The sequence below is a fragment of the Nelumbo nucifera genome, chromosome 1, assembly GCF_055504915.1.
Source record: "Nelumbo nucifera cultivar China Antique chromosome 1, China Antique-T2T, whole genome shotgun sequence".
NCBI classification, from domain to species: Eukaryota; Viridiplantae; Streptophyta; class Magnoliopsida; order Proteales; family Nelumbonaceae; genus Nelumbo; species Nelumbo nucifera.
In genome coordinates this window covers 52,500,577-52,520,299 of record NC_142649.1, presented here as the reverse complement: position 1 = coordinate 52,520,299, position 19,723 = coordinate 52,500,577, and the positions used below count along the sequence as shown (strand labels likewise).

The window sequence follows — 19,723 nt, the reverse complement described above, 5'->3', positions numbered from 1 at the left end:
CAAGCTCACAGTCCAAGCTCAGGCCAGAGATCGTACTCAAAAGTTGAATCCGGCCTGGCCCAGGTTGGCCCCAACCACCCAAGCCCACAAACCTGCTGGCATTCGTAAACTCTCATGATGTTCATGGAAGAAATCACCATTAGAACGGGTCCACCTAAATATAGATTGGTGGGCCTTGATCTTCTGAGCATAGCACACGTAGCTAATTTAGGCCCAGATCCATCTACTATTCTGCTCCTGTGGGTTGAGGCTGTGGTCCAGCAATAGAAGTTCTTTTCTCAGTCCCACTCTCTCTCTCTCTCTCTCATCTTTCTCCTCAGTCCTCCCACTGACAACTCATCACTATACAAATCACCGTTGAAATCTTTTGTGTCAATTTACTTTCAAAATTTTACACCAATTACACATTTCACGGTCTTCTCTCTTTCTCTCTAACTCCAGACATTTATATATTGCAGACCTCTCTCTAATTCTCTCTCTCTCTCTCTCTCGCTCTCGCTCTCTCTATATATATATCCCAAGTTCTTCTAGCAGAGAAAAAGAGAAAGTTGAAAGGTTGATGTTTTTTTTTGAAGAGCTTCGAAGGGTCTCTGCGAAATGCTAGGGTTTCTGGATCGAAGATTCTGAGAAGCACATAGAGCAGAAGTGGAAATGAGGGTCTTGGGGGAAGCTTCTTGGTGTTTCTGCAATGGAGGGGGAAAGTCTGAAAGGATGAAAGGGAGCATTTTCTGCAGTAAAGGTCCGGCCATTGCTAGAGTCTGTAATGGGACTGGGTTTCTGATACAGAGAAATCTATTGTTGACGACTCACGTTAACCTTCCGTCGGTGTCGGCAGCCGAGGGGGTTGAGATCCGGTTGCAGGACCGTGTTGCTGCGATGCTCGTTCCTCAAAGGTGGGTGGCTCGGCTTGATCCCTAATTTGGCTTTTCCGGTTGTTCATCTTTTACAATTTATGGTCTTTTATTGTGTATTGTTTGGTTTTCTCACTCGAACTTCGAAAGAGTGGTTCCAATTGATGCTTATGTCGGTTGTTTTGAAAATCCATAAATTGCCTTTTAACTGATTGAATTGGTTGTGAATTAGGAGTGTCGATATATGGGAGGAACTTTTATTTTCTGTTGTAATTGTGGAGTTGCTACATCAACAATTAGCCATTTCGTGTCGAGAATGCAGAGGGGATGTGATCTAATATTCTAATGGCTATTATGATATTTCAGAAAAAAAAAAAAACAAGTGGTCATTTTTATTCCCCTTTCCGTATAATTATAGGATCCAGTTACTTAATTGCAACTTAAATAGAAAATGGCAACTTTCCTTTTTGATGGTTGGTGTGGTTTTCATTTGTTTTCCGTAGTTGAGCCTTGGTACCGTCAGCTAGAGGTTCCTTTAGAATAGGTCTTCTGTGGCCAACGTTTGAGGTAACTACAAAATTAAGTACACCATTAAGGCTATTAGATTTCAAGATTTCCTACCTTAATTCGCTTTGTAAACAGTCGCTATGTTGGTTGAGGTAATGATGATTCATGAATTTTTTGATGAAGCTTGGGGTAGTGTTTTATTGCAGGCTTATCTGTAGTTCTGAATCGTTAGAAATGGAGGCTGAGCTGAGGGCTTGATTGAAATTCATGGACTGAGTGATTTGTAGGGTTGCAACTTGGGTCAGGTTGGGTTGTAAATTTGTCAAATTTTTAATGGGTCTGAACTCTAACCAGAACCTGATGTAGCTGAAATTCTTCAAGTCAGGCAACCTGACTTGCAGCCCTAGTGATTTGGTCATTTTTGGGATATGCTCAGTGTGTTTGTCCTTTGTTCTTTGCTATGATCACCAAATCAAAGCTTGTAGATTTTCCTTTATTTATTTATTTTATTTTATTTTTTTCTGTCAATACCCAATAGTTGTCTTTGAGAAAGGAAAATGTTGGCAAGATAGCAGCTCCATTGTGCATTCAATGTGCTGGAGGAAAAAGAGAATAGTGCTCTTTAAAGAGGACATTTCAGGATCAGTACCATTCTCCTTGCTGGAGGGATTGCAGTGTCCATGCAGCAGACAGGACATATAAAGGAGTTTCACCTAGGGGATCTTTTTAAATAAAAAAGTATGATCGTTTTAAGACATGACATCAGAAAAATGCAAAGAAAATGTTAAGTTACAGGTTTCTTCCCATATACAAACATTTTACCAAATAATATTCTTTATGCTGAATTTGGGACATTCAGTGGATTACACGACCAGGTCAATTTTAGATTAAATTGTAAAACACCCTTTCTGAATTAGGATTAAATCTTCTTGAATTTAGTCAAATCTACTTACTGAAATCAGTGTGTTTATATGCATTTACAATATGCTGGCTAAGGTGGCTTCAATTTTTTTTTTCTTTAATGAATGACATTACTTAACTTTATTAAGAAATAGGGATATACAAAGATTCCAAGCATTTTATGGATTATATGAGTGATTTTTTTAATAAATGATTCTATGAGTGATGTCCAAAGATGAATTAATATTATTCTGGAAAAGCATTGCAGAAGGCATGTCATCCTCGTATTTATACCATTTCTTGTATTCTAATCCTACCTGCTACTTAAAAGGATTATCTTTTCATCTTCATAACTGTACTTACCTTGAGGAAAGGGTAGTTGTGACAAGTTCTGCTATATATTAATTTGTTCTCTCAGGGGATATGGTCTTTGTGGTTATGCAATATCTTGTGTCAATTGTATTATATCTTTTTGACTTTCTAAGTGGCTAAATAAATAAGAAATAGATATTTGACAGAACAATGACTTTATTCTTTTTCATGATTAAGACAGAATGGATCATGAGCATCCAAAGTGGGAGAGCTTCAAAAACAAGAATATCATATGCTGTGGGTGCACAGAAAGATAAATAGCTCTTGGGAGTTAGCATGTATGACTTCAACAGGGGTTCAATATTTGTTTTTCTCTAGTCCATTCAGTTGGTGTTTGGTATTTTGTTTGAGCAAGTCAACTTAGATACAATCATGTTCTTATTAGGTTTGAGTTTGGAAGTTGTGAGAAGTCAGGTATCTGGAGGCCTAGCTAATCAGGCTGAGATGGTCATCTGGGCAACTGGATGAGTGCCCAAACATTTAAACAAGCCATGGCCTTTGCCTAATTTTCTGCTATATAATATTATAAATATCTGTATGTTATAGTATTAGAAGTGGTGAGGTGTTTGGCATTGACATGTAACTGGTCAGACTTTTATTATTTGTTCCAAAAGTACTCAACTTAACTCAGCCTTAATCTCAATTATTTGTGATTAGGTAACCAGATATAAGTAAAACAAAGTCAGGGAGTAACCAGGCTAAATATACATAAATTCGTTTTGAATTGGAAGTTGGACTTCAAAGCGTTAACATGACTACCCCTTCCAAAGAATACCAGTAAAAGACTATAGATGATAAAGGTAATGCACAGAAAGTAAATAGGGTAACCTACAAAAAATAAATAAATAAACAGTTAGTATGGAGTAAAAAGGATGTTACTTTTTATCCAGATTTTTTGATAAGTATATCGACCCTTCTTCTTGAGGTTCTCCACAATCTTACGACATTGGATGAAGATGAATTTATATCATCAACAAAGTAATACGGTGCAAGGGTTCTTGGATCCAGTCATGATGCTATTGTAAATTGTAAGGTTATTTCTATCTCTTGGAAATTTGTCAAAAACAGTAAACTATAGTTAATAAAAGCTTAGGCATATTGGAACTGATTTGGAAAATCCACATCCATTATATAAGCAATTAATATAACAAAAGTTTTACCACACATACATTTTAAGTTCAATAAGATCTAATTAAGCTTGACTTTAAAGCCAATTAACCCATGCATAATAGCTCTTTAACCTAAATTATGATTGAAAATAAACTAAAAAAAAGTCTATAGTAGGTTTTGAATAATCTAACTAGTTTCTATTCTATTAAGAGTTTAAAAATAAAAGCTACTTGAAAAGAATTAAAAATATAAAGAAGATGGATGGTACATATCCACTTAACTGGAAAACAGTCCAACTTAAATTATTTATTGATATAGTTAAAAATTAAATAAACATTAGAATTAGAAATCGAATAATGAATTTATAAAATGTTTAACCAAGAATACCCTCTAAACCTCATAAAATGTGGATTTTCTATAGGTATAAATTGGCAAAGCTAAGAGAAAGGAAAGGTAGAGATTTAAACCATGTTAGGTGCATTAAAGATGAGGATCAAAGAATCTTGGTAAAAGATGAGGAAATCAAACAAAGATGGAAAAACTATTCTGAAAAATTATTAAATGAAAAGCAGGGAGAGGGTGCTAGAGGAGAATTTAGGAATACTAGTAATGTTAAAGATAATATGTACCATCATAAAGTTAGACCTATTGAAGTATGGAAAGGCGTTGGGACCCAATGGGATATCAATATAAGTATGGAAAGGTATGGGAGAGGTAGGCTTGTTATGGCTAACCAAGCTATTTAACAAGGTAGTGAAAGAAAAGAAGATGCTTGATGAATGGAGCAACAACATGTTGCCTATATTTAAGAACAAAGGTGATATGCAAAGTTGTAATAACTATCAAGGGATTAAACTTATGAACCACACTATGAAACTTTGGGAGAGAATGGTTGAACAAAGATTATAAATTGAAACAAGTGTGTCAGAGAACCAATTTGGCTTTATGACAGGGAGATCAACCATAGAAGCTATATTTCTTTTGAGATGATTGATAGAAAAGTTTAGAGAGAAGATCTTCATATTGGTGTTCATTGATCTAGAAAAGGCATACGATAGAGTTCCTAGAGAGATAATATGGTCAGCCTTGGAAAAAAAGGGGTTCAAAATGGGTATATAGACCTAATTAAGGATACATAAGAGGGGGCAATAACCAATGTTAGAACACTAGTGGGAGAGACTTTAGATTTTACAGTTACCATGGGTCTTTACCAAGGTTCAGCACTTGGTCCTTATCTATTTGCATTGATCCTAGATAAATTGACTAAGCATATTCAGTAGGAAGTTCCATGGTGCATGTTGTTTGTGGATGACATTGTTTTAATTGATGAAACTAATGGAGGATTAAATGCAAAATTAAACTTATAGGCAAATGCCTTAGAAGCAAGAGGTTTTAAAATAAGTAGGACTAAAACAGAGTATATGACATGTAAATTTAGTAATATTGGGAGTGTAAATCACGATACACTTAGGGTTAAAGTGGCCATTTCCGGTAACTTGGTTCAATAATTCATAACAAGGGAGAGATTGAGGAGGATGCCATCCAAAGAATTAGAACAAGATGGGCAAAATGGAGGGGTGCATCTGAACCTTTATGTGATAGGTGAATGCTACTTAAATTAAAAGGAAAATTCTATAAAATAGTTGAGTCCAGATATGTTGTATGAAGTAGAGTGTTGGGCAGCCAAGAAACATGTCCAGAAAATGCATGTGGTAGAAATGCGAATGCTAATATTGATGAATAGAAAAACTAGAAAGGATAGGATTAGGAATGAAGTTATCCATAAGAACCTAGGAGTAGCTCCAATAGGTAATAAAATGAGAGAGAGTATACTAAAATGGTTTGGGCAGGTGCATAGAAGACCACCAACTGCGCCAGTTAGAATAAGTGATTTTTTACACACTAAAGGGGCTAGAAGAGCTCGGGGTAGACCAAAAAGGACATGGTAGAAGTAGTATGAAATGATTTAAGCACTAATAATTTAACAGTTGGTATGCTTTAAATAGAAAGGATTGGCGAAACGGAATGCATGTGGCCAACCCTATTTGTGATGAGGCATGGGTGATGATGATGTTATACCACAGGTTTCTCATTTTTATATTACAAGTTACAATTTGATTCCTCTTTCTTTCTTTGTTGTTGATGCTTCCCATTTTGGATACCAATAATGGAATGTAAAAGGCCATTACCCAATATTGGTCTCAACTATCCAAGTTAAACATAAACTAGTTTCTATTGGTTGGTGCAATGGTAAAATCTTGGGCTAACATGGGCAAATGAGTTTGAATTTGAGAGTGGTCGCTTAGTGAAAAAAATGATTATGATGTAGAGCTACTCCACTCTGAAAGAATTTCAGAAGAGGGAATCATGACAGTGGTGAGCTGACCAAAATTTAGTAAGACAGTAAAATATGAAGATAAAAAGAAGTCAGCACTGTGGATGAAATCCTGGGCCTGGTGCTCCCATACTATTTCAGACATGTGGATCCTTCACTAGCCACTAGCTGAGGCATCAGCAGTGTCATTGGCAGATTTATAGATCCATCTGAACAAACTGTTCAACCTATTTGGCAAGTCTCTGTTGAATTGTTTCATGATTCATGGGTTTTCTATTCTAGTCATCATCCAATTTAGAGCCACTTCGCAATCTACTTCAGCAAGCAGGTTACCCCATTCCAAAGAGAATGCTAATTTGAGCCCTTGCAGCAGAGAAACAAGATCTGCTCTCAAAGAAAGGCCTTCCCCAATGGGTCCTGAGTAGCTTAGAAGAATGTTTCCTGAGGCATCGCTGGAATTCTAATAATATACCTATTCCTAGTGATCTCATGTTATTGATGGTGTATGTAACCATCAAAGTTATGCTTAAGAATTCCTTCAAGGGATTATTACATGCATAATTGGATTTATTTTTGATCGGTAACAATCAAAATGTTATTGAAAATATTTACAAGTACTAAGAAGTGTAGCTTGTCAAGCTACGCAAACCCAAATAGAATTATACAATGGATTCCCTAGGAATCCCCCCCTTCCCCCCAATACATTTGAGATCTACTAGTCCCATTGGGAAGGTTTAACTACTAGAGCCCTACCCAAGATAACTTTAGACTATTGCCCATTCAGATTAGGGAGGGAAATGATAGGTGGAGGCCCTTCCCCGTTTAGGCTCGAGAACATGTGGCTCACTCACCCTGACTTTGTAAACAGGGTAAAAAGAGGGGTAGAATGAGGAGTTGGAGGGAGTCCATTGGAAATGAGTCAGATTCCATAAAAGGTTACAAAGGCTGAAAGAAAGAGTAAAGGAGTGGAACAAAGATCATTTTGGGAGAGTTGAAGAAAGGAAAGAGACCTTAATTACCAAGTTTGACCTTTTAGATAAAAAGGAATCCCAATCAGCCCTAAGTGTGGAGGAGAAGAATGAAAGATGGAAATTGAAAAAGGATCTAGAGGAAACCCTTCTAGGGGAAGAGATTAGTTGGAGCTAAAAATCCAAGTACAAATGGATAAAAGAGGGTGATGGCAAATTCTTCCATGTTGTGGCAAATGGGAGAAAGAAAAAGAACTTTGTGTCCAAATTGGTAAGGGACGGAGTGGAGATCACTAATCAAGAAGATATAGCAAAGATCTTTGTTGACCATTATAAGAACCTTTTCAAAAATCCCTTAGAGGATGGATTGAATGTGGAAGGTCTAGATTGGCCTTCATTAAATGGAGATAGTAGGGCTTTGCTGGAGAAGAGATTTGACTTAGAAGAGATAAAGAGGGTTGTGTTTTCCATGGATAGATCTAAGGCACTAGGGCCGGATGGGTTTACCTTAGCTTTCTACCAGGATTGTTGGGACATAATCAAATTTGACTTGTTTGAGGTCTTCACTGAATTTTATGATAGAGGTAGATTTAACCCGAGACTCAATGCCACCTTTTTCGTGTTGATTCCCAAAAAGTCTGAGGCCTTGAATCCTAGAGACTTTAGACCAATCGGCCTGGTGACTAGTGTTTGCAAGATTGTGACCAAAAAGTCCTGTCCCTAAGGCTAAATGAGATTCTTCCCTCCATCACCCACACCTAACCAAGGGGCATTTATTCAGGATAGACAAATCCTGGACCAAATCCTAATAGCCAATGAGTGTGTAGAGGAGAAAAGAAGAAAGGGTTTGTGTGTAAATTGGATGTGGAGAAAGCTTATGACTTGGTGGATTGGTTGTTCCTGTTAGAGGTTTTAAAAAATTGTGGTTTTGGGGACAAGTGGTGTAAATGGATCCAAGGTTGTCTACAATCTAGTCACTTCTCAATGCTAGTCAATGGTGTGGTAAGGGACTTTTTTCTAGCTTCTAAAGGTCTTAGACGGGAGACCCACTTTCACCTTAATTGTAGATGTCCTTAGTAGACTGATTGCTAGAGCAGATCAAAAAGGTCTTGTAAGGAGGTGGAGAGTAGGAGGCGATGAGGTGGTGGTCTCTCACCTACAATTTGTAGATCACACAATGATCTTTTCTGACGAGTTTAATCGGCATCAGGTAAGGAAGCTGAGGCTTTTGCTGAATCTTTTTGAAAAGATCTCAAGTTTGAGGATAAATCTTGAAAAGAGCTATGTAGCAGGGGTAAACCTAGCAGAGAGGGATTTAGAAGCAATTGTGGACATTTTAGGGTGTCAAACTAGTAGTTGGCCCTTGAAATATTTGGGGCTACCTTTGGGGGGTAACCCAAGAAGCATGAAATTTTGGACTCTAGTTGTAGAGAGGTTTGAAAGGAGGCTAGCAGTGTGGAAGTGGAATTATATTTCTTTAGGAGGTAGGCTTACTTTGATCAAATCTACGCTGGAAAATCTCTGTCTATTACATTTTTGTTTTTAAGATCCCCAAAAAAGTGGCCAATTTGCTGGAAAAATTAATGAGGGATTTTCTCTGGGAACCTAGGGAAGGAAAGAAGGACCATTTGGTGAAATGGGAAACAATGAGTTTGTGTAAGAGAGAAGGTGGTTTAGGGTTGGGGAATGTGAATTGTAAAAACCAAGCATTGCTAGGGAAATGGTTGTGGAGATTTCCTCTTGAAAGCGAGAAGTTGTGGCATAATGTGATTGTAAGCTTACATGAGCTATTGCAAAATGGCTGGAATGCTGGTGTTTCAAACAGAGCTACCTTGGCCACTCCTTGGAAATCTATCCATGCAGTCTTGCCTTTCTTCTTTGAACGAGTCAGGTATGATTGTTATGCAGGGTCTAACATTCGCTTTTGGGAGGACCTTTGGGTGGGTAACTCAACTCTTAAAGATGCTTTCCCATCAATTTTCTCCCTTTCCTTACTTAAAAATGAGTCCATCTCTTCATTTTACTCTGATTCTGAAGAGGGAGCTTGGAACTTGGGGCTTAGAAGAGGATTAAGAGAGGTTGAATGCTCCCTTGTTGTCGAGCTGCTGTCTAGCCTTGATTCTGTAGCAATAAACCCATGTCTTCTTGATGAAAGAATCTGGCTGCCTGACCCCAAAGGCTCTTTCTCTTGTGCCTCCTTCCTTCAGTCCCTGATTGCTCGTGCCCCTCATAGGTCTTCCTTTCCAGTGTGTGAGGTTTGGTGCAAGCCAATTCCTTTAAAAATAGAGGCTTTCTGTTGGAAGGTCTTTCACGGAAAAATCAACACTCTGGATCTGCTACAAAAGAGAAGGATAAACATTTGTTTATCCCCGAACTGGTGCACACACTGCAAAGCAAATGGTGAGACTGCCTATCACATTCTCATCTCCTGCCCATTTGTTACCTCTATCTGGGACTGGTTCTTTGATCTCTTTGGATGCAGGTGGACCCTTCCTACAAGCTTAGCTAGTCTGTTTGCAGGTGGAACCTTTAGGTGGCCAAGGAAAAGAGGAAGAATTTTATGGAGATGCACCAGGGCTGCAGTGTTATGGACAGTTAGGGAAGAAAGAAATGCAAGAATATTTAAGGAAGTGGAGAGATCTGTGGAGAGGACACATTAGAATGTGTTCTCTTAAGGGTGACTCTATGGGTTAAGTCCTTGGACTGGTTCTCACCTTTTTCCTTTGATGACATAAGGAGGAATTTTTGGGAAGTGGCTTCTTCATCTACATGTAAACCAAGGACAGTTAAGATATGGGAACCTCCTCCAGAAAATTTTATAAAACTCAATTTTGATGGGAGCTGCCTCAGTAATCTAGGCCCCTCAGGTATAGGAGGGGTTTTTAGGGACAAAAGGTGTAATCATCTTATCTCTTTTCTCAGGTCCTAGTGCTCAAGGTGACTCCACTAGAGCTGAACTATCTGCTGTTCTGTGCAGGAGCACAATTAGCAAAAAGTCTAAGGCTTAGAAGGTTGGTTGTTGAAGGGGATTCTCAAGTTGTGATAAGCTGGTTAGAGAATGAAAAGAAAGCAGCCTGGACCTACCAAGAAGTGGTGAAGAAGATTAAAACAGTTTGGTATACTGGAAGATTGATGGCAGTTCTACTAGGAATTGCTTTGGCGAAACTCATCTTTCATAGAAATCTTGTAGTGGAAGGGGACTCTCATGTAACCATAGAATGTCTTAATTACAATAATATGGGCCTATGCCCCATGGAAATATAAACATGTTGAGGGAGATAAGTCATATGGAAATGGAATTGAGAACAGATCACAATTGGATTCCAAGACCAGTGAATAACATTGCTAGTTCTTCAGTAAGACAAGGAATGACTAGGAATCATCTATTTTGGGGGGAAGTGAACTCAATTGGGTCTGTGTAATATATATTGAACGATGAAAGAGGGGAAGGGTAACAGGTGTGCCAAATCTGAGGTGCTTGACAATTCTTGAATATGATTCTTTACAAGCATTAATAACATTTACAGAAGGCACATCAATGCTTAAGATGCCAGCTTAAATGCAATGGGTCTTCCTCTTCTCCTTAGAAGGTGGTGATGGCATTGCTTCCTTTGTCTCTCAGCCGCACTTGTTTCTTCATCGATTCTGGAGATAGAGTCAAATTCTGGGAAGACAATTGGTGGGATAATAGACCTTTAAAAAGATTGCTATCTTAGCCTCTTTTCTATCTCCTTGTCCAAAAATAGACATATCTCTCACTTTCCAAATTCCTCTAGGGCTAGGCCTTCTTGGGACTTTGAGTTTAGGAGAAGGCTTAGAGACCATGAAAGACTCACAGTTGTGGACCTTATCAGTTCTTTGGACTCTGTTTTATCTTGACCCATCCAAACTTGATTGTAGAATCCGGACAGCCACCCCCTTCGAGTTTGTTCATCTTTGCCTCCTTTTTCAAAATCCTTGCCCCCTCCAGACCCTCATCTCAGACCTTTCCAATGAAGTTTGTAATAAATATGTTCCACCTAAGATTAGGGTCTCTGTCAGAAGGTGCACCCCAAAAAATTAACACTTGTGAGGTGTTGCATAAAAGAAGACTCCTTTGGTGTTTTTCTCCTTATTTTTGTTCCTCGTGGTTTGCAAGTGAGGAATCTAAATATCATCTATTAATCTCTTGCCAATTTGTGTTTAGTATTTGGGGTTGATCTTTGACCTATTTGGGTCTAGGCGGAGAGGGCCTAATGCCATTGAGTCTCTCATCAAAGGTTCTTTCTTCCTTATCCACCAAGAGAGCAAGGGTCATGTGGAGATGTTTAAGGTCTGCAACCTTCTTGGTAATATTGGAGGAAAGATCAATGGAATATTCAACGAGTGGAAAGAACTCAAGAAGTGATCAAGGAATGCATTTGAATGACAATTGTACATCGGATAAAAACTTTAAAGCTCTTTCAAGCTTTTTGTATTGAAGACCTGCTTAGGAGTGTGGTAGCGACTATTCCTACTCAGAGGAGTATGGTCTTTTCACATTGGGTCTGACCAATAGTAGTTGTCAAGCTAAGATTTGATGGATGCAGCTTGGGTAACCATGGAGAAACGACAGTAGGAGCTTTTAGAGGTCTCATTGGGACACTTCGGCTATATTTTCAGGTCGTATTGGGGAAGGAAACTCCATCACAGCTGAGTTGTCAGCAGCATTGAAAGGCTTAAGATTGGCAAGGACGTTAGATTTAAGGAAACTTGTTGTGGAAGGGGACTTAGAGTGGCAGTGAAAGTGATGGTGAAATGGCTGCAACACCAAAAAAAAACAAAAAACAAAAAACGGGGTCCATGGCAATATTGGAACTACTTGAGGGAGCTTAAAGCCTTAGCATCATAAATGAATTCAAGTTTTATGTGGATCTTTGGATTAGCAAATGCACTGGAGACAAGGGGTGAACAGGGTACAGATGTTTTGAGGTTATGCTGTAAGGAACCAAGGGGCTGTTTGATAACAGCTGAAGCAGCTGAACTGAAAAGCTTGGTGCTTTGTCTTTTAGTGAATAAGTTTTTAAGGAGGTTGTGGGCTCCTTAATGGCTGAAGATGAAGTTGGGTAGAGTATTATACCCTTAAATATTTTGTTATTTAATTATTTTATCTACTAAAAGACAAAGCAATAAGTTGTTCAGTTCAGAACCTCAGCCATTATCAAATGGCCCCTAAATGTAAGAAGAGGGGCAGGTGCTAACCTCACTAGAAGAATGTACGGTACTTTATTTCTCTTAGGATTTTTGGCATATTGTACATATTTATTCTTCTATTCAATTAATAAAATTCTCATAGCTACCAATAAAAAAGAAAGTGGTAGAGTCCACTATGTATGAATTAATACTTTAGATATCTTTTCACTTTAATTCGTTGCTTCAACTCAATGTCCCCATCCCCAGCCATCAAACATTTAATTAGTGTTGATTTGTAGTGTTCAAGAACATACTTTATTTCTCTTTCTCTTGCTTTCTTTCTATGTAGTACATGAAGGTGAAAATTCTAGTAGGGCGTACATGGTAGGTAAAGAAGTGGAATTAAAGGTCTGAATAGTGAAAGGAAGGGGATTCAGATCTGGATAGAAAAGAGAGAGAGAAGAAAGAGAAGAAACATTTTGCCTTTAGAGATAAAAAGAAAAGAGAGAAATAAGATCAACACTCTCACCCATAGGAACACACTTTTTACTTTTTTTGATCAAACACACTTTTTACTTCATTAATTCACATTTAAAATTTCAATTAAAATGACTCTATTTATAGACTCAACATAAAGTCTCAGATCACTCTTCACGTACTCCAATTCAGACTGAAAAACTGACCAACTACAACTCTTAACTGCTTTTTGAGTTAGAGTCATAAATTCATAAAATAATTCTAATTACAGTCTATGAATCCTACTAAAACCGAACAAAGTAAAACAACTCCAAGATAGACCCAAAAGTAGGACTGAATTCCATCACAAACTGACATCCTATCACTAGAATGGATGGCCATAACTTCCTTAAAACACATTTGATTTATAAAATCTTGGTCTCATTGGATAGATAACTTAATTTTGTATCCAATGACTCCAAAATTGTGCTACATGCACAAGTTTTGGCCCCTGAAAAGTAGGTTGAAAGAAAACGACATGATTTAGTCTTCAAGTTTTAAAAATCCTAATACATCTTTAATATGACTTTTTAAGCTACCATGAACCTTCAAGTGAATTAATATATTACTAAGAGTAAGACACCAATAAACTAGAAAAGTAGATCTGAATTCTGAATTTTTTGGAAAAGGTAAAGTATAATTTCATTAAAGACAAAACAGGTCCTCTATACAATGAGATGCTGTACAAGTATAAACCATTAGGGACTCCCAAATAAATCCACTCTCTAAAAAGAATAGTCTGTCATTTTTAAATATATTGTGTATAGAAAACCAGCGAGATCACATCCTTGCCCACAGGCGCCCCATGTGCATATCTCAGCGTGCATTGGGAACATCTCCCGTACTTGTCATTGGGAGATGTTCCTAATACACAGTTGGGATGTGCTGTGGGATGCTGATGTGAACTAAAACCAGCTTATAAGATCCTCTACTGCCCTATTTATTACCCCTGCTTCCAGTGATGCTTTTTGTTAAAAAATTCTCGTATTTCTTTCATACCAAATGGCCTACATAACCACCATAGGATTTACTGACCATCAGACTTTCCCTTTTCTGGATATGTCCCATTCTTGTAATAAATCCTTAACTGAAGAAGGGAAGAACCAGTGCAGATTTAGTACCCTTCTGAAGTGAAGCCAAAGAACTGTGCTAAAACTGCAATGCAAGAACAAGTGGCCAACTGACCCTTCCTCTCTATTGCAAACCACACTGAAACCCTTTCTCAGCGGCATTTCCTTAATTAAGCAGTTCTCCAGGGTTACAACCCAAGTGAAATTTTCACTTGAAGGTGCAACAGTTCCTCAAATGGCCAAGCTAGGAATCACTCTTGGATCTCCTACTAGACCTTTGTAAAAGGATTTAACTGAAAAATCCCCCGATGGTGTCCACTTTCAACATCTTGAGTCTTGAGAGTGCAGGTTTGGTTGTAGAAAATTTTATAATTTTGACATTTATCAAAAAAAAATTATAATTTTGACATTTCAAAACTTTGATTAATTTTAAGAGTCTTATAAAATATTGCTGATAAAAAGGCTTATAAAATGTTTCTAGGCTATCTGATTAGATTTTCATTTTCAACAATAATGTAATTGAAATTCAAACCATTGCATGTCTTGTTAGAGTTAGATAATTTACCTCTCTCTTGTTTGTTGTTGTTCTATATGATAATGTTTTATACCTGTTTTTGTAGTGAGTTATGTGAGGCATTTACTAGGTCTCAAATAGAAGTAAAACAGAACAGCAAGAGTCTTCTATTTAATTAAGAATATAGGCAGAAAATGAGAGGAGAAGATTCAGAAAACAAAAAGAAAGAGAGATGGGAGAGAAATAGGGTTTGGGAGAAGAAGAGAACGTAACAGTTTCCAAGCCCCTAATTGTGCTTTATTAGTTCTAATCATAATTGAATGTAAAAATCACAAGAAGGCCCTTAGTAGGGCGGCTGCTAGAATAGAATAAACAAATAAAAAGGCTTAAGCCCATAATAACTCAGGCTCATTAGCATAAAATAAAAAAAAGAACACTAAAAGGTTACATATGACCCAATAGCTCAACACGAATTTACCTAAGATTGTATTGGGATATTGCTAATTAATTATAAACTATTTATTTTTTTTACTCTTGTATTACCAACTCTTTTTCTCCAATTTAAATACCTAAAAGTTCCTTCTGAGAAATTTTTTTTATTCCACAACCAAATCCAAAGTATATGCTTTCTTCTTATGATGTTTTCTGTTCATCATCTGATAATCTTGAAGCTGTTGGGTTTTATGAGTACAGTGAAAAGGAAGACAATTTTTTTCTAAGAATTTCTTTTTTATTGTTACTTACATTGTTCTTGTAGTTAGGATAAGACTTTGTTGAATTGAATTGATCTTGCATATTCTTGTAAAGTTTTAAATGCTTGATATTTAATAGTAGAAGATTTGCACCCCCTGATTTTAAGTTGGAAGGAAAGGAGCTGGTGCTGCTTATGCAGAAAAAATGGTGTCATGATCTAATCTTGTTCACAAAATTAGGTATAGTGCAACAATTTCTCATATTTTCATTTTGGTGCAGGTTCTTCATTACCAGCTCTGTTCTTGATCTTACAATAGTGGGTTTAGATGCCATCGATGGAGATTCAAGTTCCCAGGGGCAACAGCTTCACTACTTGAAGACTTGCTCTAATCCAAGTCTTGATCTGGGCAGTGTAGTTTACCTTTTAGGCTACACAGGGAAAAGGGAATTGACAGTGGGAGAGGGGAAAGTGGTGATAGCCACTGATAATCTCATAAAACTGTCAACAGATGGAGTAACTTGGAGCCCTGGATCTGCTGGTTTTGATGTACAAGGCAATCTTGCATTCATGGTCTGTGACCCCATGAAACTTGCTACATCTCCAACAACCAAATCTTCATCAACCTCATCATCTTCATCATCATCGTGGAAAAAGGACCTCCCTATGCAATTTGGAATCCCTATTCCCATCATTTGTGATTGGTTAAATCAACACTGGGAAGCCAGCTCAGATGAGCTTAGCAAGCCTAAATTACCAATTATCAGATTGATCTCTACTGGACAGAAGAGTGAGCATTCATGCACTTCTTTCACACTGCGACGGGTCTTCAAGTCAACAGAGGGTGAAAATGAAGAGAGAACATCATCATCACATATCATTTCAGGACCTGGGAATCATCCTGGACCAAGCTGTTCTGCTGCAAATATATGCCAAGAAGAAACTCCAGTTGCTGATCTACAATGTTCTGTTGTTCATGAGCAGGGCATTCAAACTCCTGAAATTTATGAATCCCCAAGGTTGACTTCAGTACCTATCCAGAAGAAGGAAACTCAAATTCAGCTTCTGGACATTAACTTCCCTCCAAGGGTTCCTAAACCTATTGCCCTGCCTTCTTCCAGCAAACAATTGACCCCAAACACAGATGAAAATTGTGTTGGGGAACTTGCTTTGCAGAATCCAAGAAAAGAAGACAAGGACGGAGGACCATCCAGTCCTGGTGGAAATGCTGAAATTGCATCAACTGGTTCTGTTAATGGTGACCATAGTGAGGTCCAATCCAGTTCATCTCCTGTTGAAGTTTCAGAGTTGCAAAATGATAGGCATGGATTCCATCCAGACTATAGCAGTGAAGGTGAGACAATGTACTCTGCTGAAACTGCAGAGAGCAGAAACTACCCTAGCCCTCCTAGGGGCGAAAAGTTTCAGCAGGTTGGAAGGAGCCAAAGTTGTGTGAGCTACAACAGATGGGGAGCTACTCAAAGGAATCCTGTCACACACAGGGCATCACTAGAAAAGCATAGAAGCTTTGTACAAGGAAAGAAAATGTATTCACAGGGGGCATCATCTCAAAGGAGCCATGATTACTTTAGCCCCACTGTTTCTTCAATTATGAAGAAAAAGAACAGCTCAGAGCAGATGACTCGACCCCGGCAAAATGCAGTTCATATGTCTCCAAGATGGATGTTTTGATTGATTCTTACAGGGCAGAGCAACTGCAAGGGAATCTTATTCATGTTGACCTGATCCCTGTTCACCTATACAGTAACTGATTTTTTGTGATTGTATGTGCAGAAGAGTCAGTGAATAAGCAACTTCAGTCAAGTTTTAGTAGATCTGCTCAGGGAAAGAGTTATTTTTTCATTTCCTCTGTGATAATCTTCTTGTTTGAGACAGTAGTGCTGCTTGTTTCGTTAGAAGCAAGCTCATTTTAACAGTGTTTTGGATACGTTCCATATGCATTTGGGCATACAGGACGTAACTTTGTATCCTTTATATAGTTTGGAAAGTGTGCAGAGAAATGTTAATATTCCTTAACTAACTTAACGTGATGTTACTGGTATTAAATTGAAGGGATACCACTATCATGTGATTGGTGTAGAAGGCCTTGTCTCAATTGTTAGGATTTGGCCTTGAGAAAACAAAAAGGTAGGTTCCTTATCTTCTGGGAGGAGGGGGGTGTTCTCCAATGTGAATTGTAAATTGTTTTTCATGTAGCCAGTTTGAAAATATACTGTTTCATAAAACAAAGACAGGGAACATGTTCTTGGTTATGTGTGTATGTGTGTTTTTTGTTTCCAAAATTGAAACAAAAAACGTGTTCTTGAATTTCTGGTTTAAAGAACATGTTTTTTGTGTAATATTATAGGAGCAAGACAACTGTACAAGCTTTTTTGTTTTCTTGATTTTCTTGATTTCTTGGTTTCACCACATGTTCTTGAAGTCAGTTAAATCACATGTGTCCTGTAAATAGAAACTACAAAATGCTTTTCTCAGAATTTATATGGTATTAGAGCACCTCATGTGTTCAAGATCCTCTGTTTCCTGCGTTCATCCTCTGGTTTTTCCTCTTCCGTTTCTTTTCTCATTTTCCATGGCGTTCAGTGCAAACTCCAGCAACTCTGTTGTCGATTTTTTCAATGATCCTGCATCACCTTATTTTCTTCATCCTTCTGACAGTCCAGGTGCTGTTCTTGTTTCATCTTCTCTGAACGGTGACAATTACTCCACCTAGAAAAGAGCAATGAAGAATGCTCTGTATGCCAAAAACAAATATGGTTTTGTTGATGGCTCGATAGTGAAACCTGATGAGTCTTCAGTCAATCTGACTGCCTGGATGAAATGTAACTCGATGGTAGTGTTGTGGATTTTCAATTCTTTGGCAAAAGAACTCCACGAAAGTGTTGCATACGTAGAGACTGTTGCAGAAATTTGGAAAGATTTAGAAGGTTCTCTCAAGGCAATGGACCAGGAATAAGAAAATCTTCCCATATCAGCTTATTTTTCCAAGATTAAAGCATTATGGGACAAATGAGCATCTATCAAATTGTTCCAACTTGTGCTTGTGGTGCAAAGGAATTCGTTACTGAACGGGAAGGAGAACGTATCTTTCAGTTCTTGCTTGGTTTGAATGAAAGTTTTGGTGCAGTTCGTTCATACATCCTCAGCATGGAGCCCATTCCTTCTGTCAGTCATGTATACGCCTTGATCTCACAAGAAGAGCGATACCAAAGTTTAATGCATCAGAAGTTGCCCACTCTTGAAGTTGTTGCAATGATGGCTAATAAGCCATTAACCAAGAATGGAAGTAGATCAAAGTTCAAATGTGAGCATTGCAAACTCAATGGTCACACCAAGGATCGTTGTTTTGAATTGAACGGGTATCCACCCAATTGGTTTGGAAAAAGACTTTCAAATAATAACAAATCAGCAACTGAAACCATTGGTGCAAAATTCGCTTCCTCAATTGCTGGATTAACACTTGAGCAACATCAGCAGTTATTGGACCTCCTTACACCACCAGCTTCGGCTAATATCACTGGTATGTGCTTCATGTTTCCATTTGAATTCACAATCCTGGATTTTAGATAATGGGGCTACGGACCACATGTATACGTTTGATTCCTTTTGGACTCATTTACCAGAAGAACAACTGTGTCAAGGCCAGTTTAGTTATCGAATGGTGACATTTTGCCAGTATCTTCACAAGGCATCATTTCACCAACCCCTTATTTGGAATTACATGATGTCTTGTGTCTGCCTAATTTTACTTGCAATCTCATATCCATTAGCAAGATTACCAAATAACTGAATTGCGTTGCTATTTTCTTTCCTTCGTTCAGTGTCCTTCAGGACCTTCAAACGAAGAGGGTGATCTGTTTGGGTGAACAAAGAGGAGGTCTATATTACTTTATTGCAATACATACCTCAACTGCTTTACATACAACAACTAAAAATTCTCAACTATGGAATTTATGCCTTGGTCATTTTTCATTTGACTGCATAATGGGGTAGTAGAGCGCAAACACAGTCATCTCTTGGAAATGGCCTGAGCCCTAAGATTTCAAGCAGGTCTTCCAGTGAAATTCTGGGGAGAATGTGTTCTAATAGCGGCGTACCTCATCAACCACTTGCCAACTCCAAAACTTCAAGATCTTTCTCCATATGAACGACTCTATGGTTAGCCACCTAGTTACTCTCATCTGAAAGTGTTTGGATGTCTAGCTTATGCCAAAGTTCCTGGAAAGGTTCATGACAAAATGGCCCCTCGCTCAGTTCGTTGTATATTCATTGGATATCCCCATGGGAAAAAGGGGTATCATCTTTACAACCTTGAGACAAAATCTATCTTTGTCTCTCGAGATGTACTATTCTATGAAGACCAGTTCCCCTCCAAGTCCCTGGTCCCTACAATACTTGATCATTCACCAATTATCCATTTACCAGTCTTGGACAATGAACACATTGCTACCACAAATCCAATTGAATCTTCTTCGCCCCAAGACTTTGTGGTCGAATCTGGCATAAGTCCTGATGATGCGCCATCTGGAGGCTCCTAGCTGGAGGATGACCTGGACCTTAGTCGTGTAGCGAGCTGGACCAAGCTGCAAGACAGAGGATTAGAGCACCCGGGCGGTTAACCCGGCGAGGTTGCTCCGATGCTTAAGTCAGTAATGTGTCGTGATTGCGAGCTAAAATCTGAGTGCTAGAGAACTTGGATGCAAGTAATCGCATGTAC

At 38.2% G+C, this 19,723-nt stretch overlaps 1 protein-coding gene across 3 annotated transcripts; it reads left to right on the top strand.

Annotated features, from left to right (window-relative positions):
* The first annotated feature begins 346 nt into the window (after positions 1 to 346).
* On the top strand, positions 347 to 17,047 carry LOC104586957 (uncharacterized). 3 transcript variants are annotated; one of them, XM_088896751.1, is made up of 3 exons: positions 767 to 893; positions 2,808 to 2,908; positions 15,267 to 17,047. In XM_088896751.1, coding segments are annotated over exons 2-3 (1,413 nt in total). In that variant the 5' UTR covers positions 767 to 893; positions 2,808 to 2,906; the 3' UTR covers positions 16,678 to 17,047. The 3 variants fall into 3 exon arrangements, with proteins under 3 accessions (XP_010242665.1, XP_088752877.1, XP_088752878.1); XM_088896752.1 differs by having other exon boundaries at positions 775 to 893; positions 2,812 to 2,908; XM_010244363.3 differs by lacking the exon at positions 2,808 to 2,908 and having other exon boundaries at positions 347 to 893.
* Positions 17,048 to 19,723: the final 2,676 nt, after the last annotated feature.